Source organism: Neofelis nebulosa, chromosome X (assembly GCF_028018385.1).
Source record: "Neofelis nebulosa isolate mNeoNeb1 chromosome X, mNeoNeb1.pri, whole genome shotgun sequence".
NCBI classification, from domain to species: Eukaryota; Metazoa; Chordata; class Mammalia; order Carnivora; family Felidae; genus Neofelis; species Neofelis nebulosa.
This window is the reverse complement of record NC_080800.1, coordinates 19,974,016-20,001,351: the sequence shown is the minus strand read 5'-3', so window position 1 is coordinate 20,001,351 and position 27,336 is coordinate 19,974,016. Positions and strand designations below refer to the sequence as shown.

The 27,336-nt window shown below is 40.5% G+C and overlaps 1 protein-coding gene across 1 annotated transcript; it reads right to left on the bottom strand.

The window, feature by feature from the left end:
* Positions 1-1,516: 1,516 nt before the first annotated feature.
* Positions 1,517-25,617, bottom strand: PRDX4 (peroxiredoxin 4). Its single transcript, XM_058713496.1, has 8 exons — positions 25,199-25,617; positions 22,524-22,670; positions 18,676-18,793; positions 15,227-15,343; positions 12,213-12,335; positions 7,697-7,827; positions 6,650-6,684; positions 1,517-1,629 (listed from the first exon to the last, which is right to left on the bottom strand). The coding sequence occupies exons 1-8, from the start codon at positions 25,395-25,397 to the stop codon at positions 1,579-1,581; spliced, it is 921 nt and encodes a 306-aa protein (XP_058569479.1). The 5' UTR covers positions 25,398-25,617; the 3' UTR covers positions 1,517-1,578.
* Between the last annotated feature and the right edge of the window lie 1,719 nt (positions 25,618-27,336).

Genomic DNA, 27,336 nt, shown 5'->3' with positions numbered 1-27,336 from the left:
CTGGGTTGAGCACTTGACTCTTGATTTCAGTTCAGGTCATTATCCCAGGGTCGTGGAATCAAGCCCCGCGTCGGGCTCTGTGCTGAGCATGGAGCCTGCTGAAGATTTTCTCTCCCTTTGCCCCCTTCCCCCACTCACGCTTTCTCACTCTGAAAAAAGGTTGGATTCCAACTGTATTGAAAGTAGATTGACAAGACTATCATAAACCTGTCTAGACACCAAAGTACTAGCAGTCTTCAACTTTACTAATAGATCGGCTTCTAAAATTTCAACAGTAAACTAGCATTTAGAACATACTTAGCAAAGGGTTATAACTGGCAGTTGGGTTTCCACGTCCAAGTCCAAATACCCGCCACTAGTCACTTGCCATTTATGACAGAACTCCGGAGTTTCAGCCAGGAGGCTGGTAATACCTTCAATTTTAGTGATGGCCTACCTAGGGGAGTGAGGGGCTTTTTGTGTGTCGAGAGGGGATTAGCATGGAAGCCAGATGAGGCAGTCTCTTTGGCACCAGCTCCCGTAACTACACAGCACATATACAGATAATTACACTACAGTCTTTGCCATAGTGGGGTGGTAAGTGGGATGATGGAAGTAGCACTGGAGTTCAGCTTTATATATGGTCGTTTGCGAAGAGCCAGCAACATACATTTAGGGATTCAATTTGTTAAACTATATAAGCATATCGTTACGTGTAGATTTGGTACACATTGAAAACGTGAATTTAGAGGAAGTAAAGGATGTAGGGGTTGTTCTAAAGGGCTTTGTGTCGTACAGAACAGTGAGTTCTGGGGTCAACTCTCCCTACCCAGATGCTATGGAAGGTGAGTATACATCACAACTTGTTTTTTCCTGCCACCCTCAAAGGTATAAAGAAGTGAGCCACAATAGAGTGTTAAGACCCCAGAAACTAGAATTAGCCTGTTTGGGTTCAAAATCTGATTCTACCTATGCTAGCTAGTGGTGTGACTTTGGGCAATCAATTTATCTGAACTTCACTTTCCTCGACTATAAAAATAACTCAAGAGAATTGCCCTGGGGATTAAATGAGATGATACAGCTAATCTACCTAACAGGATGCTTCGCACATGGCACTTGTTACATAAATATTAGTTACTATTGTTACTAGCTGGACTCAATCTGACGTTTTTTACTTCTGAAAGATAGGGAATAAATGTGTACCTTGTGGCATCAGTGTTTTAACTTTGGACCTGACATGAATTAAATAAATTTTTTTTAATGTTTATTTCTTTTTGAGAGAGCGAGCGAGCATGAGCGGGGAAGGGGCAGAGAGAGAGAGAGAGAGAGACACACACACACACACACACACACAGAATCTGAAGTAGCCTCCAGGCTCTGAGCTGTCAGCACAGAGCCTGACTTGGGCTCAAACCCACAGACTGCGAGATCATGACCCGAGCCGAAGTCAGATGCTTAACTGACTGAACCACCCAGGCACCCCATGACCTGACATGAAGTTTTATATTCTCCAAGAAATTACTGGCGTAACACAGTATGGTAGTAAAACGGTGAGCTTTACTGAGAATTGTCAAGCATGGTAACGTGAGGAAGTATTTTTCAGTTGACTTTATCAAAATACTTCAGTTTTCCAGCTGGATCTGGAATTATCTGTTAAAAGAAAAGCAAATTATTCATTTTAAAAATGTTATTTTTTGTTTAAGTATAATTGATCTAAAGTATCCTGTTATTTTCAGGTATATACCATAGGGATTTGATATTTTTATACATTATGAAATGATCCCCACAAGAGGTCTAGTTACCATCTGTCATCACACGAAATTATTACGTTATAGACTATATTCCTTGTGCTGTACTTTTCATGTCTGTGATTTATGTATTGTATAACTGGAAGTTTGTACCAATTAATCCCCTTCATCTATTTTGCCCATCCCCCAACACAGCTCCCCTCTGGCAACTGCCAGTTTGGTCTCTATTTTTAATAGTCTGGGATTTTGTTTGTTCATTTGTTTTGCTTTTTTAAGAGTCCACATAGAAGTGAAACCACATGGTATTGGTCTTCCTCTGACTTATTTCACTAGCATAATACCCCCTAGGACCATCTATGTTGTTGTAAATGTAAAGACTTCATTCTTTTTTATGGCTGAGTATATTCCATTGTATTTATACACACCACATCTTCCTTATGCATTCATTTCTTGATGGATACTTAAGTTGCTTTCATTTCGTGGCTATTATAAATAATGCTGCAGTGAACACAGGGGTACATACATCTCTTAAAATTGGTATTTGCGAATTACTCATTTTAAAAGCCAAAGTGCATCATTAGCAGTCTGGCATGAGTTGCCCATCTCTTCACTAAAAAAGATAAACTATGATTTTTGTGTCCCAGATTATATCATGTATAAGGAAAAACTGGATTTGTCCTAACTACTAATCTCAGCTATCCAAAAAGGCAAATAATTTGTTAATAAATTAACATCTGTACTCAAGCATCCCCCAATTTACTTACAGATCTTCTCTTGGCCACCAGGCTTTCATGACATCTTCAGGTTTGATCTAATTAAGTCAAACACATTAAGAGAGCATGGCTACAGATGTTAATGTATTTTTTAAAATTTATTTTTCATGTCTTATTTTTTGTTTTTTGAGAGACAAAGAGAGACAGAGTGCAAGCAGGGGAGGGGAAGAGAGAGAGGGAGACACAGAATCTGAAGCAGGCTCCAGAGCCGTCCGCACAGAGCCTGATGCGGGACTTGAACCCATGAATGTGAGATCATGACCTGAGCTGAAGTCAGACACTAAACCGAATGAGCCACCCAAGCGCCCAGATGTTAATGTATTTTTAAAGTCATCTGCTGATGAAATGTGAGTATGCCACAACCTGAAAGGCAGCAGTGTGTTCAAATGGATTTTTAATTTTTCATTTTCTTAAAAATAATTGACATACAAGAGTATGTGTATTAAATTATTAGTGTATTTAGTTTAGTGTATTAGTTTCACGTGTATATCATAGTGATTCAGTATATACATTATGAAATGTCACTACAAGTCTATTTACCATCTGTCCCCATACACAGTTGTTACAATATTACTGACATATTCCCTATGCTGTATTTTTCATCCCCATGACTTATTTTATAACTGAAAGACTACTTCTTAATCCCCCTCATGTATTTTGTCCATCCTCCTACTGCTGTCCCCTCTGGCAGTCATTATTAGTGCTCTGTATCTATGAGTTTGTTTTTTTGTTTGTTTTTTTTTAGATTTTACACACACACACACACACACACACACACACACACACACCTCACGGTATTTGTCCTCCTCTGACTTATTTCACTAGCATAATACCCTCTAGTTCCATCCATGTTTTTGCAGATGGTAAGATTTCATTCTTATTATGACTGATGTTCCATTGTATATATATACTACACATTTTCTATCTGTCAAATGGATTTTCTGGAGGTTTGGAATTGCAACCTTTGAATCTCAAACTGCAAAGTAAAAAAAAATACTCAAATACGACATGAAGTATTACCTTCAATAACTATTCAGTGAATGTACAAACACTCTGAAAGAAAAAAAATGTTCCCTCTTTAAAAGCATCACAGCCTTAGAAGATTAGATTTTTTTGAAATTTCCAATATAATTTGACCTCATATTAACTATGTTATTTGATAGTTACAGGTCAAGTACATCTATCTCTGTACAAAAAGTAACCTACTGTAATCAGTTTACTGTAGTTTATACGCATTTTCTTCAGAATTTTTCTTCAGCATATAATAAATATTACCTAGTTTTTCAGGCATCATTTCAAGTATTCTGTGTTTGCCAATATATAACGTCTCTGCATTTAAATTCAATCTGTAAGTACTTGTAGAATAACTACTCTGTGCCAGTAGTGTGCTGGGCAGTGGGGTGTACAAGGATAAGGGCATTAAAGTTCCCGCCTTTGAGGCTTGTACAACCATGTGGGGAAGATGTGCGTGTACACAACAGCTTTTGCTGCAACACACAATATGATCACGTATGACACAGGCCATGACTGAATGGAGGCTGAGATGGCATCAAGGAAGGCGTCAGAGTGAAGGTGGCATTTATGTGGGTCTTGAAAGACGAGAATAATTTAGAGAAGGGAGAAGCTATTCCAGGCTAAAGAGCTGAGCAAAGGCACACAGGTGTGAGAAAGCAGGGCTTATTTTGGGACACACTGAGTGGTGTCACACCACGGGAGCACAGCGTGCGTGCGTGCGTGCACTGTAGGGAAGAGGGCCTGCGACAGGCTGCTAGATAAGAACAATGCCAAGTATGTGAAGTTGGGCCCACGAGTCCTGGAGGGCTGCTAAAAGAGTCTGCTTTAGAGAGCGACATGCTCTAGGGGGAAGAGAACCTGAGGTCAGGGCAACCCATCAGGCGGCCTGTGCGGTACACAGGCGAGAACTGACGGGGGGACACAGGAAAAATTCATCTCTTTTAAAAACTACCCCAAACTAGCTGCCACCCTCACCACAGTCACCAAAGAGGACACATTTGTCACTTACTTCGCTTGTTCCAAATTCTCCATGGCACGTGACACCGGTGTCCCTATTTCCTTCCTTGCAGCCCACCCAATTCCTGCCACACAGGCCCTCTTTATGTTTCCTGAACATGCTAAGCTGGTTCCTGGCCTCAAGGCCTTGCCCTTGCTTTTCTTTCTGCACTGCTCTATGCTTCATTCACTCCGTCTGTTCACTCACGTTTCAACTTAAATTTCATCTTTGAAGTCTTTCCTGACCACTTAATCCCCCAGGCCAGACACTACCCCATCAACTCTCATCATCGTGTTTCTCAAAGCATTTGCCATAATCTAAAATTAGTATTAGAATGTAACTCCAAGGGTGGACTTTGGCTACGGTATTCACTAATAAATACCATCTGCCCATTGTAATAGTTTGAATAGTTGCCATACAGCAGGTGCTCCAGAAATGTCTGTTCAAAGAACGCTTGTAGAATCAGAGTAGAATTGTGGTTGTTGGGCTGGGGGTGGGGGAAATGGGGGGATGCCAGCCGAAGGGTACAAGCCTTCAGTTTTAAGATAAGTTCTAAAAATGTAATATGCAACACAGTGACTATAGTTAGTAATACTGTTTTGTGTACTTGAAATTTGCTAAGAGGGTAGACCTTAAGCGTTTTCACCACACACGAAAGAAGGTTATCTTGTGAGGTGATGGATTTGTTAATTAGGCAGACTGTGGTAATAATTTCACAATGTATGCATATACCAAATCATCACTCATACAGTTTAAATATATATAATTCTATGCGTCAAATATGTCTCAATAGAGCTGAGAATAAAAAAAGAATGCCCGAACACAGTATGTGATAACATAACTCATGGTTTTTATCACATTCTCAGAGGGTTTGTGGACCCTCTAAAACTTGATCAAGTGGATAGTCAGTATGTTTTCTGAAATGTAAAATACTCATCCTCTAATACCTTCGTAGTTAATTTGTACTTCTTGGAAGTTCTTGCTGATCTCAGTACACGCCTGTGATTGACGGTGATGTTAGTCATCACTCACTGTTGGCTTTGCTACAGGTCCAGGGGAACATGCCCCCTACTTTGAAAATCCATCCAGAAATGCTTTTTAAGGCTTCTCAGGTGACACCTGCAGCTTCTGAGTCATATTTCTATCTGTAAGCCTCACAATCAATAACTGTAAACTAACCTGATGACTAAAGTACCTAGTGCTCAAAGTACCTTTAATGCCTAATTTCATATCTATCTTTGAGATCCATCAGATCTGTGTAAATAAATTGTACTGTAAATAAATTTGTACTATAACATTAACTCTGATCCCCAAAGGTAATGCTGTTTTGCAAACCCATCAAAAACAGGTTCAAAATCAGTGAAATGTTACTTTACTCAATCTGAGTTAGGTTATAGAGTGAATTTCTACCTCTCATTGTCTAGGATGAATAGTACTTTTTTGTTGGTGTACTAAAGAAGAAAGTTTTACGGATCTGTATTTTTCTTTTATCCTAAGATAATGATTTCTTCCTCCAATGCTCTAGTATTTGTCAGTTTCCTAACTACAGTTTGTATAAAACTGTTGATCTTTAGTAGATAAACATGTTATTTTAAAACAGTTCAGACAAGTGTCCAAATTTTATTTTGGCCAGAGACTACTTCAGGGATTGTCTATAAATTATATAGCCTCCCTAAATGTAAGGATATACCTGTTTCGATCTTCCTTCAAATGATAATGAGAGAAGCATTAGCTTCAATGTTATTTAAGCCAGATTTTCTCAAAAGTTTTTACTATAGACAGAAAGGTTTTGCTTGTGACTATTTTCTTTGCCCATAATGTGTAGCAAGAAATTCCATTTATGATCTCTAAGACCTCTGAATTTATTCTACCAGGTCTCCACTGTTCCCTTTTTTTGATGGTGTATTTCTCTGGATACTTGGCTTTAAAATTCGTAGCATTAAATCACGTATTCTGCTTTCTCCAGTTTCAGCCACTCTCTCTATAGTCCAAAGAATGCCTGTACTCTTATGATTTCTGTCTATTAATATTTACTTCATTTACAAAATCAAGATAGTTCTATTACAAGGAGAGATTACCGTAAGGTTGGCATTTTTTTCCCCCCCGCTATCCCCTTAACAGAAAAATGTTTGACTTACTGTTTCACTACCTGGTTTCCAACCAGCAGGACAGACTGAAAGGAACAAAAATTGGCAAAAAGGTTAAAAACAGATTTCACTTCTCTTCACAACTCTTGGCTTTTGTTTTTCCAAAATGAAACTGAAAATGGAGCCTATAATAATGAGAACATTTCTAGGCCACTGAACACCTGACTACTGTTAGCTTACCTGTTTGTACCAAGGAATTTCAGTCACGGAGTTTATAAGCAGGTAGCTCATCTATTTCCATTTTTGCCAATTTTTTCTAGTTACATGTACAGTATAAGAAACCAAATTGAGCATTCCTCTAATAAAGTTGGAAGGTTTGGGAATCTGGTGAACTGAAAGGTTGGGGCATGGCAAAAATTTCTCTGAATTTACAGAAACTTCCAATATAAGCTTCTCTTCTGTTTTCTGCAGTATTTTGTAGTGATGTCATAATTTGCTGTTTGCCAAATGAGAGTTTAAAATTACTAGGAAAGTGGGATTTCCCCTTTCTGTGAAATGCACCCTTATCCAGGCACTGAGTTACACTTTGGAAAGGAATGTGTAACATATGTTCCACTTTAGCAAAATCTGACCTTTTCTATTTAGCTACTGCAAACACGTGCAGTGAAAGGATAAACTTCTAGATTACTGGTATGATACCGAATAGCTGAGGAAAAAAGCTAAATCAAATCATGTAAACATGAAAATAAAACCTGTATTACTAAATATTGTCAGACAGGCACATTTTAAAGTTTACAGAAACTTAATTTGAAAAATTGCAGTAGCAGAAACTTTTCTCTTTGAGCACATCCAAAAGGACCGTGCAAGTAATGAATATTTTTGCATTTTACCCTGTAAGTAGAATATATTAGTGATATTTTGCTAAAAGCACTTTAAATAATAAATGGATCTGCTCAAAATATCAGGTAATAATTTGAAAACAATCAGAAGACTTTGGAACCATCCACATTACTTTCTGAGTAAGAAACAAAATTAATCATGCCATAATCTCTCAAATGAAAAAATCAAAAGGCTAAGATGTTTAGAAGGAAAGGGTACCTTCTCCATGTTTGTCAGTGTACTGGAATGCTTGAACCAAACGCAGTGTCTCATCCACTGATCTTCCCACAGGAAGGTCATTCAGAGTAATTTGTCTTAGGATCCCTTTGTCATCAATAATGAAAAGGCCTCTGTAAGACACAAGAGTGGTACAGGTGAGGTCATTTAATCTCAATTAAGACAAGTATTAGTTCATGTGAATCCCTGTGCCATCCACACAGAAGGATGTTATACAGAACCAATAACATGCTACCTATCTTCCTGACTGGTACAAAAAACACAGGCAAATACAGCACCCCCCTGCCCCCCACACTTACCTACTGTATAATTTGGGATTATCATTGTTAAATGGTAGCTTTAGAAATTTGTTTTTGTCTTTGAAATGGACTGTTGTATTTCCAGTCGAATCTTCACAAGTACTAGGTTTGGGATTTTACTGCACTGTAAGTGAGATTATGAAATTACATAGCAAAGTCTTCCTCTGGGTGAAGGTGTGATCCATCTTTCTTATCTCTGACTCTTTAGAACGTCTTTGTATTTCCTTTTTCAATGGTGGAAAAAGACAAAGTCACCAAAGTTACCTTTCCCTCTAAATCTCTATATGTGTGACTCACTTTAATGGCCTAGGGAATAATTGAACAGTTTAACCTAAAAGACCTGCCGAAATGGAGTGGTGTTGCAAGAGTTAAAGCAGACTAGAGAAAAACAAAAATTTCCAAAGGACTATCGTCTTTATTTCAGTCAGTATGGATTACAACCCAATACTTGGTTTAGAGAAAGATCTCAGGTTAGTAGGGCTAATTGTGTACGAGTATTAAAAATAATAACTATTTTTTTAGTTTATTTATTTTTGTTTATTTTATTTAGTTTATTTATTTTTGAGACAGAGAGAGACACAGCATGAACGGGGGAGGGGCAGAGAGAGAGGGAGACACAGAATCGGAAGCAGACTCCAGGCTCTGAGCCATCAGCCCAGAGCCCGACGCGGGGCTCAAACTCGCGGACCACGAGATCGTGACCTGAGCTGAAGTCGGACGCTTAACCGACTGAGCCACCCAGGCGCCCCAATAACAACTATTTTTAATAGAAATATACAGAATTATATATCTCTTACATGAAACTTTATTTCAAAATCATATTAAACATAACTAAAATGTTTCTGCTTATCCTACGATACATTCTTTTAATGAGCACCAGGAAGTCTGAACTAACTATAGCTCCGTCTCCTTGGACTAGGTCAACTTGGCCAAATGTGGGGACAAAACTATTAACTACTATTCATATGGGTGTTCTTTCGTGTAGCTACTTTTACGGTAGAAAACGGCTGTCAATGGTGATGAAGTCTATTCTGAAGTAAGTGAGCCTGAGCTGAAATTTTGAGCTTACTTCTGTAACGTACATCATACCAACACACACCACAGAGAAACAAATCTGCCCTTTCTTTGGTAGCAAATTCGAGTTCTGTTTTCTCTTTTAATTTTGCGAATTTTAATCTTTTGTAGACTTTGAGACTAAGACATTTGCCATATTTGGTATAATATATACATATGTCTCTTCCTCAGAGAACAGATAGGTCATTTTTATAAAAAAATCAGAAATTAAAATGACAATATGTATCTCAATAAGAACCTCAGAAACTAAAGGTAGCAGGGCAATGCTTTCAAATGTCTTTCAATCTAGAATTCTATACCTAGTGAAATTATTAATCAAGCACAAGAGCAGAATAAAAACATTTTCAGGCATGGAAGTCCTCAAGTATTTTACCTTCTAATGACCTTTTTAAAAATATTTTTTAATGTTTATTTATTTTAGAGAGAGAGACAGAGACAGAGTGTGAGCGGGGGAGGGGCAGAGAGAGAGGGAGACACAGAATCCGAAACAGGCTCCAGGCTCCGAGCTGTCAGCACACAGCCCGATGCAGGGCTCAAACCCATGAACCGTGAGATCTTGATCTGAGCCAAAGTCAGATGCTCGATCAACTGAGCCACCCAGGCGCCGGTCCAATGACCTTTTATTAGAAAGTTATGAGGATGTGCTTCAGCAAAAAAAGAGGGATTAAACAAAGAAGTCAGGCATGGGAGCCTAAAAAGTGGGCATCCAACAGAGAAGAAGTGAAGCAAATTCCCAGGATGCTGGTGTGCAAAGCGCTACGACAGCAGCTGTGGAGCAGGTCTAGAGAGTGGTCAGTCTGAACTGGAACAGGAGGATGGAGGTTTCCAGGAAAAACAAATGACATGAAATATGTAGTATTTAGAGTGGTTACAACTAGCTGGGAAGTTTAGGAAGAATTAGTGATAGGTATATAGAAAACTAAATGAATGAAACAAAAAAGTAGTAGTTTATTAGCCACAATAAAATAACAAAAAGTTTACTAGAAGGGAAATGTAAACCCTTGGACACTACACTTAAGAGCTTAGCAGTGAATAATACTTATATAAAAAAAAATAAATACTGGCTTAATCCACAATTACCACATATTACACGGAAAGATAAGTTTGGGGATGGTGTAAGAAAGTACTATTTACCATTATAAATAATGTCAAAATTGATAAATTCAGAAAAAGTACAGGAGTTGGAAGTATGGAGATAAATAGTAAAAGCAGTAGCTAAAGAATTGAAAGCAGTTTCCTCCAGAAGCAGCACTAGGAGTAGGGAGGGGATTGTTGCTTAAGACAATCTGACTTTTGGGGTGCTTGGGTGGTTCAGTCAGTGAGTGTCTAACTTCGGCTCAGGTCATGATCTCATGATTCGTGGGTTTGAGCCTCGCATAGGGCTCTCTGCTGACAGCTCAGAGCCTGAAGCCTGCTTCAGATTCTGTGTCTCCCTCTCTCTCTGCCCTTCCCCTGCTCATGCTCTCTCTCTCTCAAAAATGAACAAACAAACAAAAAAGACAATCTGACTTTTAAAAAAAAAATTTTTTTTAACGTTTATTTTTGAGACAGAGAGAGATAGAGCGAGACAGAGTATGAACAGGGGAGGGTCAGAGAGAGAGGGAGACACAGAATCCGAAACGGGCTCCAGGCTCTGAGCTGTCAGTACAGAGCCCGACGCGGGGCTCAAACTCACGGACCGTGGGATCATGACCTGAGCCGAAGTCGGACGCTTAACCGACTGAGCCACCCAGGCGCCCCCTGACTTTTAAAAACTATGTGCATGTATTTCTTTGATGAAAATAAAAAATGTAAAAAGAAACTACAAAATAGCTAGTATTAGATAATTTTACTCGGTTAGTATTCAAAGAATTCCAAATTAAAAAAAATTTTTTTGAATGTTTATTTTTGAGAGAGAGAGAGCTAGTGAGTGAGCGAGCAGGAGCCGGGGAGGGGCAGAGAGAGAGAGAGAGACACAGAATCTGAAGCAGGCTCCAGGCTCCGAGCTGTCAGCACAGAGCCCGACACGGGGCTCGAACTCACGAACTGTAAGATCATGACCTGAGCCGAAGTCGGACACTCAACCGACTGAGCCACCCAGGTGCCCCCAAATAATTCCAAATTTTAAAACAGCTTCAATCTTTTTAGTGGCATTTTACTTTCTGTGAATTAACTTAATAATAAACTATGAAAGGAGAAAATATTAAAGACTTGGCAAGTAGAAAAAAAGAAACTATTGGTAGTGACACATGATATAATATGAAGGAACCTTGGAAACATTGTGCTAAGTGAAAGAGGATAGTCATAAAAAAGCACACAGTGTAGGATTCCATTTATATGAAATGTCCAGAATAGGCAACCACAGAGACATGAAGTAGGTAAGTGGTTGGCTGCCCAGGGCCAGGGTGGGGGGACTGGGGAAAGGGAGAATAACTGCTAAGGGGTGTGGGGTTTCTTTTTAGATTAATGCAAATGTTCTAAAATTGACTGTAGTGATGGCTGCACAACTCTCTGGGTATACTAGAAACCCCGGAATGCTTTAGATGGGTGAGTTGTGTGTGAATTAGATCTCCATAAAGCTGTTATAAAAAACAGAGGATTATAAAATACTGACATCTTCACATAAACATTTTAAAAAAGAAACTATTCTCACTGCAACGCAAATTGAAGCTATAATTATAACAAAATCACAGCTGTTCTAAAGTTGCCCTTTTTTCAAAGACTTAAAGTGGTGTTTTCTTAATTTTTCCCACTCCTCAAGGCACAAGTCTGCTGAATACTATGATACTTGTATTTGGAAAAACCATTACTGGCGTCATTTTAGAAATAGAAAAGAGGAGAAAGAAACAGATAAGGAGTTTGGGTACTGGGGTTCAAGTGTGGGCTCTGCCATTAATTATTTAACTTTGGCTAAGTTCATAGAATTCTATGAATCTGTTTATCTGTGAAATGACAGAGCTTCCAGCTCTAACAGTCTATGATAACTCACAGAGTTTAAGTAGGGCACTCGCCAATTATTTTAAAACACTACAACATTTTTGCAAATAGAGCAAATAATACTTCTTGCCTTGCATCTTCTAACTCCATTTTAAGGAGGATTACAAATATATTTGGATTTGTCCTAATACAAAACCACTGAAAGGTACCTAAGAGTGTGGCCTGAGTCCTCCAGATATACGCCATAGTCCTTTGAGATTTGATGATTCAGATCTGAAAGAAGCGGAATCTTTATTGGCCCAAGTCCTCCTTGTCTTCGAGGGGTATTAATCCTGTAACAAACAGAACATTTACCTCTCAGAGCTAAGCAAATGGCATGTATCCAAACAGCACTCTTTCTCTGCAGACACATACAAATGAATGAACGCACAACACACACATTCTTTCTCTAATGAAAACAGGCTAATATACATTCTATTTTTTGCCTTTACTCCCCAGTTAATATATTCATTTCTTTTAAACACTAAATATGGAGATACATATCACATTTTTAATGTGTTGACACAGTGTTTTTTATTTATCTATATTGGTAGACATTTAAACTGTTTCAGTTTTTCTTCTGCTTTTATAAACACTGCCGGAAACATTTCTGTATTCTCAGCTTTGTACACCTGTCTGATTAATTCCTAGAAGAGGAACTGATGGATCAAAGGATATACACTGTCCTAAGTATAACCTTAGAATTGTGATCACAAGACAAAACCTTGAGAAGAACAATAAAACTAGATAATATTTTAATATTCTTAGACACAAAGAAATGCAAAGTCCATTTGAAGCAGCAAAGTAAGTTAGTTACAAAGTCAGACACATCAACCTTCAGATTTAGGTATTCTTTTTTTTTTTTAAGTATTCTTTTGAAACCAGGGAAAGTCGGCTGGTGTCCCAATGGGAAGGCACTGACATAGCAGCTGGAAAACAGGGAAATACTGCTTCAGATGTCTGCAGCCCCAGTTCCGATACCCAAGTAGAAATTTCTGGTTAATATGAATCCTATCCAGCTGAGACTGCATCCCCCCAAATTCCTTGAGAAACCAATGCCAAATTATTTGGGATGACATAACTTTTTCCTTAGTGGATTTGTGTTGGAACCTACAAAGATTTAGAATTACTACAAAAGTGACAAAGCAAATTAAACCCATGGTTTTCGCTTTGTGATTCCTATTGAAAATGTGTAATGTGAAGTTTTATTCAGTTTATAAATTGTAAAGAAACATTTTAAGTATTTTTTTCAATGTTTGTTTATTTTTGAGAGAGAGAGAGAGAGAGAGAGAGCAAGAAGGGGTGGGGCAGAGAGAGAGGGAGACACAGAATCTGAAGCAGGCTCCAGGCTCTAAGCTGTCAGCACAGAGCCTGACGTGGGGCTCGAACTCATGGACCGTGAGATCACGACCTGAGCTGAAGTAGGACACTTAACCGAATGAGTCACCCAGGTGCCCCAAGAAACATTTTAAAAGGATTTAAAATATATTTGCAAGAATTATTACTTAAGTTTTGGAAGTTTTATCTCAAAGTTGAGATAAAGGAAATAAAATATATTAAATATGTAACTGCATTTAAAAATACTTGAGATAATTACTTAAGAAAATATAAATTGTAGCTCCTGCACCAATTAATATTTCAGTTATATATGTGTATATATAATTATAAATACAGAAAAAGATGTTTTGAATTTTTCACTTTAATGAATATTAACTTTTAAAACCAAAAATATTTCTGTACCATCTTTATTGTGCATAAAATTTTGTGCACAGAATTTTGGACATGCAAAATTCACATAAACACACACATTTCAGCTTGTAAAACATACTGCCTAATTGCTCTCCAGAAATGCTAAACCTACTGTGTGTGTGGGAAAAGAATGACACCTTTGTCATCACTGGATGAAATTTTTCAATATTTGAAATCTTGGCCAATCAGGGAAAAAAATGGCATCTCTTGTCATTTTTTTTTTTTATTTAAAAAAAAAATTTTTTTTTGACGTTTATTTATTTTTGAGACAGAGAGAGACAAAGCATGAATGGGGGAGGGTCAGAGAGAGGGAGACACAGAATCTGAAACAGGCTCCAGGCTCTGAGCTGTCAGCACAGAGCCTGACGTGGGGCTCGAACCCACGGACCGCGAGATCATGACCTGAGCCGAAGTCGGCCGCTTAACCGACTGAGCCACCCAGGCGCCCCTCTTGTCATTTTAATTTACAATTCTTTGCAATTAATTAGGTGAAACACCTTTTCACATTTAATGAATTAAAAAATTATTTACAAAATCAAGAAAATCATTGCTTCTTGAAAAATAATTATAAAAACTATTTTGAGTTTGACTTAGTATTAGACAACTATATAAGAGAAAAATGGAATTATAAAGAATTTTTTTTCTTCCAGTTAAAGGCTACCCAGTTTGTCATAATAAAGTAATCATACATTTCAGTGGTTTCTGCTGAAACCAATGGATATCTGCTGAAACCATATGGATATTATGTCTTTTGCACTGAACTTTTTTATTTAAAGAAAAAAATTTTTTAATGTTTATTTATTTTTCAGAGAGAGAGCGTGAGTGGAGGAGGGGAAGAGAGAGACGGGGAGACACAGAATCTGAAGCAGGCTCCAAGCTCTGTGCTGTCAGCACAGAGCCCGACGCGGGGCTCCAAGTCACAAACTATGAGATCATGACCTAAGTGGAAGTTGGATGCTTAACCGACTGAGCCACCCAGGTGCCCCTGCAATGAACTTTTTTTTTCCACTCTGGAAATGTCCTATAAAATCCGTAAGCACTTTTACCATAACTTCATTGAACTCGCAGCTCTCAGATAATTCTACTTCCAAACTGATAACTATATTCCTGTCACATTAAGAGTTGTCTGCCCATAATTTAAGGGGCGCCTGGGTGGCGCAGTCGGTTAAGCGTCCGACTTCAGCCAGGTCACGATCTCGCGGTCCGTGAGTTCGAGCCCCGCGTCAGGCTCTGGGCTGATGGCTCGGAGCCTGGAGCCTGTTTCCGATTCTGTGTCTCCCTCTCTCTCTGCCCCTCCCCCGTTCATGCTCTGTCTCTCTCTGTCCCAAAAATAAATAAAAAACGTTGAAAAAAAAAATTTAAAAAAGAGTTGTCTGCCCATAATTTAAAAGTAAATCCATTCCTTTTCCTACAAATCTAAGTGTAAGATACTGACCAGGCCAAATGGGTAAACTGTGAATCGACAGAGCATGCTACGACTTCAGCGTTGATAGATCTGAATTCTTCAATTCTGTCACCAAAGGCGATGATTTCAGTTGGACACACAAAAGTGCTGAAAGTTAAAAAAAAATATATATCGGTATTCTCAAAATACGCATGTACCTAAAGTTTCAAATGACTTAGTTGTTATAAACACCTTTAGCATATAAAAACACATATTAAGAACAACTTCAGGGGTGCTTGGCTGGCTCTGTTGGTAGAGCACGCAACTCTGAATGTCACAGTTGTGAGTTCGAACCCCACATTGGGTGGAGAGATTACTTAAACAAATAAAATCTTACAAAAACCAATTTTTATATATGAACACTGTCAAGATGCAGCTGTCTAAAAGACTGTCATTTGATCACATATCATTTGATTAAGAAAAGTATATTGCAGAGTTCCCAATTACATCTCAATGAACTGTATTTTTATAACCTAATGTATTGGTGGTCAACCAATATCCCCTTTTCCCTTACGGCAGCACCTCCTCTCCCTTCATTTGCTTTTATTTAACAAGGATTTATATAGTGCCTTATAGCTTTCAAAGATGTATACAAATTTTACATCATTCCCTTTTTTAAATATTTCTATACCACCCGTATGAGCTAGATGCATGATGTTTATTTTAGAGATGAGGAAATCTCTTCCATCCCCCGGCCTTTCTTGATAAGGTCCTCTTCTACCCTGTCTCCCCATCCTGTTGTCAGAAGGGCATGTTTAGAGAATATTATCTTAGGGTAGTATTTTCCAAACCATGGTAGGGAATACTTAAGCCAATTTACTGAGTTCTAACTAACATTTTAAAAAAGTGGAATAGAAAATACGAGAATATACTATATACAGTAAGGGTGTTATGAAACATATGTATGTACAAGTGCATATATGTGTTCAGGAGTGATATTAAAAATATTTAATAACCTTAACTCAAAGTTGGCTTTAGCTCTGGAGGTTTCTTGAAGGGACCAGGTGGGAGGGGACTGGAAAAGTGGCTATTTACCATCTGGTACGGAAGTGTTTCAGTACTGTAATGAGCATGGCTGTACTGGTGCTTACAGACTGAATGTTACCCTGTATGTACATGGAGTGTATTGGGCGGCAGCGAAAACTGTATTTCATACTGTGTGTTGTGGTCAAGAAAGTTGGAAGAACACAGACTTAGGGGACAAATTCCTACCACAGCCCAAAACAGGCTTTTCAAATGTTTCAGTTGTTCAAATGTAGAACTGCCACATGCAAAGCAGACAGTTCTAATGTAGATGATGTCTCTGGAAACCTGGGATAAGATATATATATTTTTTAAATTTTTTATTTTTGAGAGAGAGAAGCACAAGTGGGGAAGGGGCAGAGAGAGAGGGAGACACAGAATCCGAAGTAGGTTCTCTGACAGCTCAAAGCCTGACGCGGAGCTTGAACCCACAAACCATGAGATCATGACCTGAGCTAAAGTCGGATGATTGTGCCACCCAGGCACCCTGATATGTATTGTTTTAAAAGTATTTATTTATTTATTTAGACACAGGAGACAGCACGAGCAGGGAAGGGGCAGAGAGAGAGGGAGAGAGAGAATCCCAAGCAGGCTCTGCAGTGTGCAGAGCCTGACGGAGGGCTCGAACCCATGAACTATGAGATCATGACCTGAGCCGAAACCAAGAGTTGGATGGTCAACTGACTGAGCCACCCAGGTGCTCCTATGACATGTATTTTTAACATATTCCAAAAGGTAGGTACGGTCAGCCCTGGCTTTCCTTCCTATTATTCAAAGAAATGCTATGTAGAGACACATTTATTCAACTTCTTAGTGAAGACAGAGAAAAAGTTCTGACTGAAAACTGAAGGGTTACATATTATGACTTCTGTGCTTGCAGATTGTGGCAAATGCCCGAGAATTCTTCCTTTCTAACCAGGCCCAATCTGGCATTAGATAGAAACAGAAAAAAGTGATCTTAGCTCTTTGCCCCAGAAGGCCATTGGTAACATCATGTTCTATATGTCTTATTCATTATGGGGTTTTAAGTAACACTGGCAGAAACAGAGGATATTTGTCTGCTATGTTAGACTAATTTCAAAATTCACGTGTAGCGTCATATATATTCAACAGATGTGTTAACTTATTCGTTTTAGAACATGAATTTAGTAGGCCTATCATTTTTATATATTAAAATTTCTACTTCTGGCTTCTATTAGAAATTAAGTTACATCATACATTATAGCTAGTCAGGCCACAATACAAATTGATTAGAAAGAAGAAAGTTCTTACTAATTTAAAAGATTATGTATTATCCAGATTTATGACTTGTTTTATTCTCAATGTACTAATTTTCCTGAGAATTTTTCCTATTTGGATTACAGAAGGGGTCAGCAAACTTCAGTCAACAGGCCAAATCCAGCTTATCTTATTTTTTGTAAATAAACTTTCAATAGAAGACAATATTCATTCATTTATATGTAGTCAATGGCTGTTTTTTGTGCTACAATGACAAGGCTGAGTAGTTGCAATAGAGATCACAAGACTAAAATATTTTCTACGTGGCCCAGTATAGAAAAAGTTTGCCGACCTGTGGCCTAGGGACCACCTATAGAGATGAGCTGAAATACATCCTCCCTGTAAGGTTAAGGTTTTATTTATATAGTTCTAGGTCAGTCCTAATGGAAAAAATACCTTAATATACAGTGGCAAAGACAGAAGAAACTTCTACTTTTTGTAACCAAAAAATATATTCAAACAGGAAAAAGATAAACTCAGGACAACTCTCTTTTTGGTATCTTCACTTTCATGGAATTTGAAAAACACTCCAGATAAAATTATATCATTGATAAGACTATAGCTGTAAAGAGTATTTGAGTCAACTTTCTATCTAAAAAGTACTCAATGTCAGAGTTAAAGAGAAAATTCCCCCCAATAACCATAATTTATATTAGTAGGCATTATTCCTCAGGCATATGCAGTATTTTCAGGAAAATATTCAAATCACAGGAAAGCAGTATACACAGCAAAGAATAAATATTATAAAATCATAGTTAAATGGCATCATCATTGTAAAGGGCCAATTTTCTAGTTAACAGAGATACATTAAACAGACTTGTGGCATAAGTCTAGCTATTAATTGCTTTCTAAAATATTCATTTTCTTGCCTTAGTATGTATAACTTAATGAATATAATTGAAGCTTTCCTTTCTTTAATGATTACGTTACGATAACACAATCATGTAGATTTAAGTATAACGTACTGGGGTCAGTGGGTTATGGGTCTGAAATACATGGCAGATGTTACCTTCTTGAAAAAAATTCATCTTGGCTTGCCTTTTAAGAACCAAGAGCTAAATTAAATAATTTCTATTTGATGTCCTCGAATAATGATTGATAATGACTGACGTTTTACTACTTGTACCTGTATTACTTACAAATCAAGGGGGTAGAAGAAAAAAACCAGGTATTTCCCACGATAGTCAGTTAACTTGAGCTCCTTGAACTCTCCATTTATCACAGCTGTTCCTTCCCAATAAGGCGCTGGCTTGGAAACTAAGAAAGAAAAAGATATGAAGTTCTAGAACAATGAGAAAATTGGTGAGAGGACAGAAAGACATCTTCAGGAAATTACTAAAAATCAAGGATTCTAAACCTTTGGACCTCTTTAGCAGTCTGGTGAAGCTTATGGACTTTTTCTAAGAACAGTGTTATTGAATGCATAAAACAAAATATATAGAATTACAAAGGAAACTAATTACATTGAAATGTCATGATGAAGATAATAAAAAGCAAATTGGTGATATAGTAATGCATGTACCCTTTTATTAACACTTTAAATCTGCAAGATCTAGCAGTGGTCTCGTAACTGTCCAAGATAATGATGAGCGTAAATTTTGTTTCAGGATGCCTGCAATGATATGGCAGAAAAACATCTGTGATTCTCTTGGCAACAGGTATAAGCAAGTACTGCTAAAGCTAATATGATTTGTTGCTGATGTTTATAATGGAAGGAAATGCTAAATCTCAGTTGGAGGTTAGTGAAACTAAAGACTTTGTTTTTCTTTTTTTTAATCTTTATTTTTGAGAGAGGGAGAGAGGGAGAGAGGGAGAGAGAGAGAGGGAGAGAGGGGGAGAGGGAGAGGGAGAGAGGGAGAGGGAGAGAGAGAGGGAGAGAGAGAGGGAGAGAGAGAGGGAGAGAGAGAGGGAGAGAGAGAGAGAGAGAGAGAGGGAGAGAGGGAGAGAGGGAGAGAGAGAGAGAGGGAGAGAGGGGGAGAGAGAGAGGGAGAGAGAGAGAGAGGGAGAGAGGGGGAGAGAGAGAGGGAGAGAGAGAGAGGGAGAGAGGGGGAGAGAGGGGGGAGGGGGGGAGAGAGAGAGAGAGAGAGAGAGAGAGAGAGAGAGAGAGAGAACGAACAAACGGTGGAGGGGCAGAGAGGGCCAGAGAGAATCCCAAGCAGGCTCTGTGCTGGAGCCTGACACAGGGCTCCTTCTCACTAACTGTGAGACCACGACCTGAGCCGAAATCAAGAGTCATATGCCTAAGTGACTGAGCCACAAGACTTTGTCTTTCTATTTATGCTCACAGACCCCATATATTCCATCCCTGCACTAAACCCTACTGGATGCTTCATTATATAGCCCCTCCAAGTTTATAATTAGATTATCCTTTTTCTAATGGTAGTCTTCTAGATGTACTCATGTAAATGTTTGTCCAGTTTCTCACATACACACAGAAGACCTGCTGCCACACTCTGCAAATATGTCAGGTGAGAAGTGTAAAATCCCAGACCATGGGATTATTTTCCCAGGGGGCTCTGAAACAGGAGACACCCCTTAACAGTTTCAACTGACCTGACAGAAACTGAACAGTCTGTGCTGCTCTCTTGTAAGGGCATGCTGTAATTCTAGCCAACATGACGTACCTTCATCTTCTGTTAACATGTTCACAGGGCACTTAAACTTTCATAACTATTACACACACTGAAGTCAATACTTGCTTCCAAGTTTGACTATAAGGTTCCTAGAAAGTAAGGCTTAACAATACTCAGCACTTTTGATCACTCTGAAAATAGAGACAAACTTAAGATGAATTTCTCTGCCAAGTTAATATATAACACATGATTATTTATCTTGAGCCAGCAGCCTACCTCATATAGATATCCTGATCTAATTCGGTAAAGGCCAGGAGGGAGAAGTGGATAGGAGAAGGAAAAGTGGATAGGAGAAGGAAAAGTGGACAGGAGAAGGAGAAGGATAGGGAAAACCAAATTTGAAAAATAATTTTTTTCTGAAAATTCTGATCTTGGAAATTTTGGGGTTTTGACTCAAGAACTGCAGTGTTCTAATAGTTTTTTTTGATGGCATCTTTAGGGTTTTGTATATGTAGTATCATGCCATCTCCAAATAGGGAAAGTTCTGTTCAAAAGAAAAAAATTCATCAATTTCTAGGGCAACAAGACTGCAATTACTTTATTAAGATCTATAAATGGAATTCCCAAAGCAACCCCTTGTATTTGTTAAAAAACAAAAACTGTCCAGGATATAAACGGCAGAGTTAACAAAGAATCTGGCAAATGCAGAGCAGTAAAGAAGAACGTTTAAATTCCTTCTTCCCATATCCCCCATCAATTTAACTACTGTTAACATTTTGATGTGTTTTTTTCCATTCTTTTTTAAACACACAAATTTGGATCATGTTGCACCTGATTTTAAAAAGGGACCAGCAATGAGAACTGAGTAATATATGGAAAGTGTTGAATCACGGTATTGTACACCGAAAACATATAACTCTGTGTGTTAACTACACTGGAATTAAAATTAAAAAGGGAGGGAATAGTAAGTAAGTCATGAAAGGCTTTTCATGTTACTGAAATTAATTCAAAATTTTTAAAAATTTAATGGCTCTATAATATTCTTTTATGAGTAAAAGTCCTCAACCCTACATGTGACACGGAAATGTGGCAAACATCTAAACTTTGAAAAAGTAAATCTATTTAAAGGGAAAGAGAAATCTATTATTACCATTTATTTGCTTCTATGAGCAGACCTTGATGGGATTTGTTTCTTATGGGAAATTTACGTAATGCCACTAAATACTTAACTGACTGACATATTTCAAAATACCTTCCCAAACCAAGTAAAAGCAACAGGACTTGTAAATACTTTGATTTTTAAAAGTGCAAGACTGGCTTTTTAAAAATAAAAATCTAAAAGTACCTTTGTTAACTTTCAGTAGGAAAGAACTGCAAATGGGTAAGAAGGCAAAATAGTTTTTCTCAGTTCTCACTCCCACTCCATCCTAAGTCAAAACAACATCCCGTTTTACACTGGGGATTCGTAATCGTGAACCTTTACTTTTGTCACTGAATACAGGCATGAAACAGACTGTAACGGAACCAAATATACATCTACAGAATTGCCAAATGATCCACAGTAAAAACTGGTTATTTAAAAGCAAGCCATAGTCTTTATCCTTTAACTCCTGGCCACTTCTTTTTGGCCAGTCTTAACATCCAGATGCAGCAGGCCACAACTTTCTCAGTATCTATTTAGTCTGACGTGTCCTTCCTGAAAGTGGTCATTAGTTGTGTACACTGGACAGAAATACAAATAATCAAAAGCCAAACTGGCAGGACACAAATTTGCCACGTGGTTTATCATCAACCCAAACGCATTACTTCCAACCTCGGTTTTTCCGTTTTCCTACAAAGAGCCTCCAAAGTACACCCTGTAACAAGCTCTTCATTTCTGAGAAACAAAGAATACCCATTAACTATACAGGTTTTGGGGAAGGTGGGTTTTAATATCCTTTATAAGATGCAGTAAAAGAAGAAAGAAAAAGGAAAGTTTTGCCCTCCTGTGCATTTTGGTTAGTCACTTTTCTGTTTAAAATTTCTGCGAACCATTATTCAACTTCTCAATATATTCTTCCCTGAAATAGTGCTTGAAAATAGACACGATGTGCTGCTGGCACTTTTCGATGTTTGAGGAAGCGTTTCAGTTTGCACAACATCCTGATGCCTACAAACTCGGCACCCCACCTTCCCTCATCTGCGGCTTTGGGGTAACCACCACTTCTTCCAAAATCTGATTCGGGGAATCCCTCTCCGTCCCCCCTCCCCCAGGGAGGCAGGCCCGCCTGGGACCTAAGGCCACCTAGAGGGTGCCGCCCAAGCCAGGCCCCCAGGTGGCAGCCGAAACACGGGTGCACGTGTCTCCAGGCCCTCTCCACCTCCCGCTTTCCTGTGCCACCCGTTACCCTCCCCCCTGGCGGGGCACCACCTACTCTTGGCTTTGCTGAGGTGCAGGGAGTGATCAGCGGCCGAAACCCGGGACGTCTCCCCTGGGTACACTTGTCCACCCGCGTAGAAGTGACACTCTTCTTCGCGGGTTCGGGGCCTCTCCTCTGCCTCCCAAGCCCGCAGAGCTCCGGCTGGCAGCAAGAAGAACAGCAGGGGCAGCATGAGCAGTCTTCGGCTCCGGCCAGAGGCCGGAGTGGTCGTGGCTAGCGGCGGCAGCAGCGCCTCCATGACCACGCGAGCGCAAACACACGTCCCTAGGCGCGAGCGCGACTTATCCCGCCGCCAGGCGGCTACAATCCGCGCCGGACGCCCGCGTGAGTCGGGGCGCGGCCTCGCGAGACCTGCTCCGCCCCTCCCGCCCCCCTGCACCCGCCCAATTCCCCGCTCCCCCAACCCCCGCCCCCCCGCCACGTGGGCTCCAGCCCCGCCTACTCGCCCCCAGCCGGCGTTTGCGCCTGCGCCCCAGGGCGGGCCGGGCCGAGAGCTTACTTAGCCCAACTCTGTGAACCAAGGCCGCTCGGAGGCGTCGTGCGTGAGGGTCCTGAAGCGCCACTGCCCCCCTCCCCTGCGGTACAGTTTTCTATATCCTTCCACGCCCATCTCTTTCACAGAGCCTCACCGTCACATACCACCCTAAAGTGAAACTAACCTATCTGCCTTTGAATGGCTCGCATTTTATACTTCGAACAGTTACTTGGTTTTCCCTTGAAGTGATGGGTTTGTGAAAAGTGCCATGACTATCCACTCTAGCTGCAGCACTTTTAAGTCCCCAGAAAACTTGGAGAAGAGAGATCTAGCCTTTTACTCTTCTCAAGCAGGAAAGGGCAAACCGGAGGTTTGGTGACTTAAACTTGTCTCAAAGGTGTTTTGTTTTGTTTTTAAATTAAGACTTGAAAAGTTCCCAGAAAAGCAGACTTTTCTCCCAGCACAGTGTTGTTCCGTCTTCTGATAATTACCCCATCATATTACAGGAGGATCCCGTCTATTTTCCTGCGAACTCTTGGCATCTTTCTGAAACCCGCAGAAGTCACAGTGTTTTGCCTCTGTTAGACTGTCAAGCTCCCTGGGGTTGAAATCGATGTTTAATTCATCTTTTGTTTCCCAAGGCACCTGGCACTCTGCGACCATTTGCTATTGTAAGCGCTTGATTTTCTAAATGACCCCTAATGTTCCCAACAGTCTTAGTTTTCAGATGCTTTAGCATATTATAGCTGCTACTTGTGACAGTCCTTTGAGGCAGATAGGAAACCTAATTTTTCCAAACTCAAGCCTTACCCCCAGTCCAGCCTATTATATACCTCGGAAGAGTTTGAGTTTGATGGGAATAGGGCTAAAGGTTCCTGGCATCCTACTCCCTCCGCTGCTCCTTCAGGCCCCCAGTCCCCTGCCCCTGTCCGCCCCTCCCCTTCTCCCGCCCCCCCCCCCCCCCCCCCCCCCCCCCCGCACTCCCGCGGGTGTTTGCGCTTGTGCTCTGGGGCAGGCCTCGGCTGCCACGTGGTGCCCAACTGCAGGAAGACTGCTTTGTGGCGTCCATGGTGGGTGGTCTCCCGTCTTCCTGCCCTCCTTCCCGCCTGCCTTCAGCATTGCTCATCGATGCAGGCCCAGGTCTTCGGAAAGCTTCGCTGGAGATGGTCTCCCACCATTGGTGAGCTGGTGACTGGTCTTCTGCAGTCAGCGCTGTTTTAGATCCTCATCCTTTGGCACCCACCTAACCCACAAAACTTCGCTACCGCGCGCCATCCTGTCTCCTCACCAAAAGCTGAAATGAACCATTCTGCTTTGGAATGGCTTGCATTTTATACCTTTAACAGACATTTACTTTCCTTTTCCTTGCAGTGAGCTGGGTGAATAGTGATCACTTCCCTCTCCTGTTGTATCCCTTTTAAGTCCTGGGAAAACTTGAAGAAAGGTCTAACCTGAAAAGCAGTATCTCGAGACTATTTATTCTTTTCCAGTGGGAAAGGCACTCTTTCAGCAGGAAGGGCACAGAGGTGACTTAAGCTTGTCTCAAGGTGTGTATAATTTTTAAAAATTAAGACTTGGTAAGTTCCCAGAGAACCCTTTCTCCCAGCACAGCGTTGTTCCATCCTCTGACAATTAACCCCATCACTCATCCATTTGCTAGGATGGTAAGTGAGAACTGGGGGGAGGAGACACGAGGTATACCAGAAAGACAGGGGCCACTGGCAGCCCTTATGCCCCCTGTGAGTCCTGTCTTCCTGTGAACTCTTGTCATCCTTCTGAATCTCACAGAAGCCATCCTAACAGTTTGTCTTTCCTCTCCTAGACTGTCAGCTCCCTGGAGTTGAAATTGATGACGAATTCATCTGTTTCCCAAGGCACCTGGCACTCTTGTGAGCACTTGACTTACTAGTATGTGTGCTGCCAAAGTGAGCACAGCACTTGATTTTCTAAATGACACCTACTATTCCTAACTGCCTTGGTTTCCAGTTCCTTTCACATATTATATCTTTGCGCCTCGTGACAACCCTTTGAGGCAGATAGGAAACCTTCCCTTTCAGACTCCTCTCTCACCCCAGTCCTGCCCATTGTATGCTTTGGTTTTTGTTTCCCAACACCCCTTTCCTGTGGGCAAAGGAGGAAAATATGAAGCCACCTCCCTTTTCTGAGGTGGGGGTCTGGGGAAGCTTGTCCTTACCCATGACGTTGTCTGGCAAGTCTTGACTTTCGGACGGCCCGTGGACAGGAGTCCTTTGACGAGGTTGCTCTCGTTGTTCCCATTCTCCTTCCCTGACCTCCTGTTCCATATGGAAGGGGAGTGGGGCCCGAGGGGTTCGGGACTGATTCCCAGGGATTCGGCTCAGGCCTATGCCCCGAGGTCGGCTTCGGTGATCCATGTTGACTGCTAATCAGCCAACAAGCCTCAGAAAATTCTAGGCCCTAAGTTGGGCCTCTTAGTTTGAGAACTGGGAGAGGAAACTTGAGTGTTATGCCCTGGCACCTCTGCTCTGGGCTGAGCTGAGGCGCCCCAGTTGACAGCAGGGGCTGCCCACCAAGTGGGCCCCAGCGAACCTCCTGCCCACTGGAGAGAGTGGCCAGGTCGGCCAGCTCTCAGGCACCAGCTGTGCTCCTCTTAGTTTCACTGGAATCCCTTGGCAACTGGCATTCTGGGTGTCACTTGCCCTGTCCAATGATGTTTCCTGCCTGCCTGCCTCTTGTAGGCAGACACTATGCTGTCACAGTGGCAGTCACAAAGGAGCTGGAGGTGGGGGCCTTGCCCCCAAGGCACTGACCATCCAGCTGGAGTCAACTGTCCAGATTAATAAGACAAAACCCATCAGGCACAGAGGGGGTGGTTCTATATATAGAATGCATCTCAGAAACACCTGGGGAGCTTAAAAACATTCAAGTGTACTGACCAAGCCCTAGAAATGTTTATTTAAGAGGTCCTTTGTGTGGGGGGGTCCAAGTCATCTAGGGTTTCACAGGTGGTATGTCTGGTTAAGAACCACCATTGATGGAGGGCAAGGGCACAGATTGTGGAGTCAGCCGAGTCTAGGTTCCTGTCGGAACTCTGCCACCTATTGGCCTTGTGGCCTTGGGAAATGTATGTAACCTCTCTGAGCCTGAGTTTCATCTGCAGATGGGAGGCATTAATACCTTTCCCATGTTGTGAAACTGCTAAGCTATGAGTTTTATGATATAAATGTAAAACCTGATTAGGAATGTGGGCTAGACTTAGGACTCACTTCTTATGGATATGACAGGAGGAATGCTTTGTGATTTCTTAGGCTCAGTCATAAAGAGGATAGTTTCAGTCCTGTGCTTAGATTGCTCATTCTAGTGGAAGACTTTTTGTCCAAATTACTTTTGAGATAAAATTCATAAAACATGTAATTTATCATTTTAAAATGTGTAATTCAGTGGTTGTTAGTATAGCCATCATGTTGTGCTCTGTGCTCACCACTATTTCCCATTGGATGCTCTTTCCTGCTTTGTCAATGATTAATTGGCCATACATTTGTGGGTCCAGTTCTGGGGCCTCTATTCTATTCCATCGGTCTATGTGTCTGTTTTTGTGCCAATACCATACTTCTTTTTAAAATTTTTTTTTTAATGTTTATTTTTGACAGAGAGAGAGAGAGAGAGACAGAGCATGAGTGGGGGAGGGGCAGAGAGAGAGGGAGTCATAGAATCCAAAGCAGGCTCCAGTCTCTGAGCTGTCAGCACAGAGCCCGATGCAGGGCTTGAACTCACAGACTGCTCAGATCATGACCTGAGCCGAAGTCAGATGCTCAACTGACTGAGCCACCCGGGCACCCCGTACTGTCTTGATGATTACTGCTTTGTAGTTAGGGCTCACCACTATTTAATTCCAGAACATTTCCATCACCCCCCAAAAGAAACTTTAAGCTCTTAGCAGTCAATTACTCCCTTCCCTCTAGCCCCTGGTGATGACTAATCTGCTTCTGCTCTTTACAGATTTGCCTGTTCTGGACATTTCTTATTCATATAAATAGAATCTTACAATATGTGTCCCTTTGCTTCTGGCTTCTTTCACTTAAGTATAATGCTTTCAAGGTTCATCTGTGTTGTGGCGTATACTGGTACCTCATTCCTTTTTTCTTGTGGTAAAATATACGTAACAATACCATTTTAACCATTTTTTAGTGTATAGTTCAGTGACAGTAAGTACATTCACATTGTTATGCATTCGTCAGTAGCCTTCAGATTTTTTCATCTTCCCAAATTGAAACTATACCGATTAAACAATAAGTCTCCATTCTCTCCTCCCTTCAGGCCCTGGAAACCACCATTCTACTTTTGGTCTCTGAA

Bases quoted from the DNA above. Each gene is read 5' to 3' on its own strand.
- PRDX4 (XM_058713496.1), bottom strand. From the start codon at position 25,397: ATGGATCACCGAAGCCGACCTCGGGGCATAGGCCTGAGCCGAATCCCT. The intron at 15,344-18,675 runs GTAAGTAATACA...TTTAACTTTCAG, and splicing joins TTCTTCTACCCCCTTGATTT to CACTTTTGTGTGTCCAACTG. The intron at 1,630-6,649 runs GTAAGTCAAACA...TTCTTTTAACAG, and splicing joins GGAAACCAGGTAGTGAAACA to ATAATTCCAGATCCAGCTGG.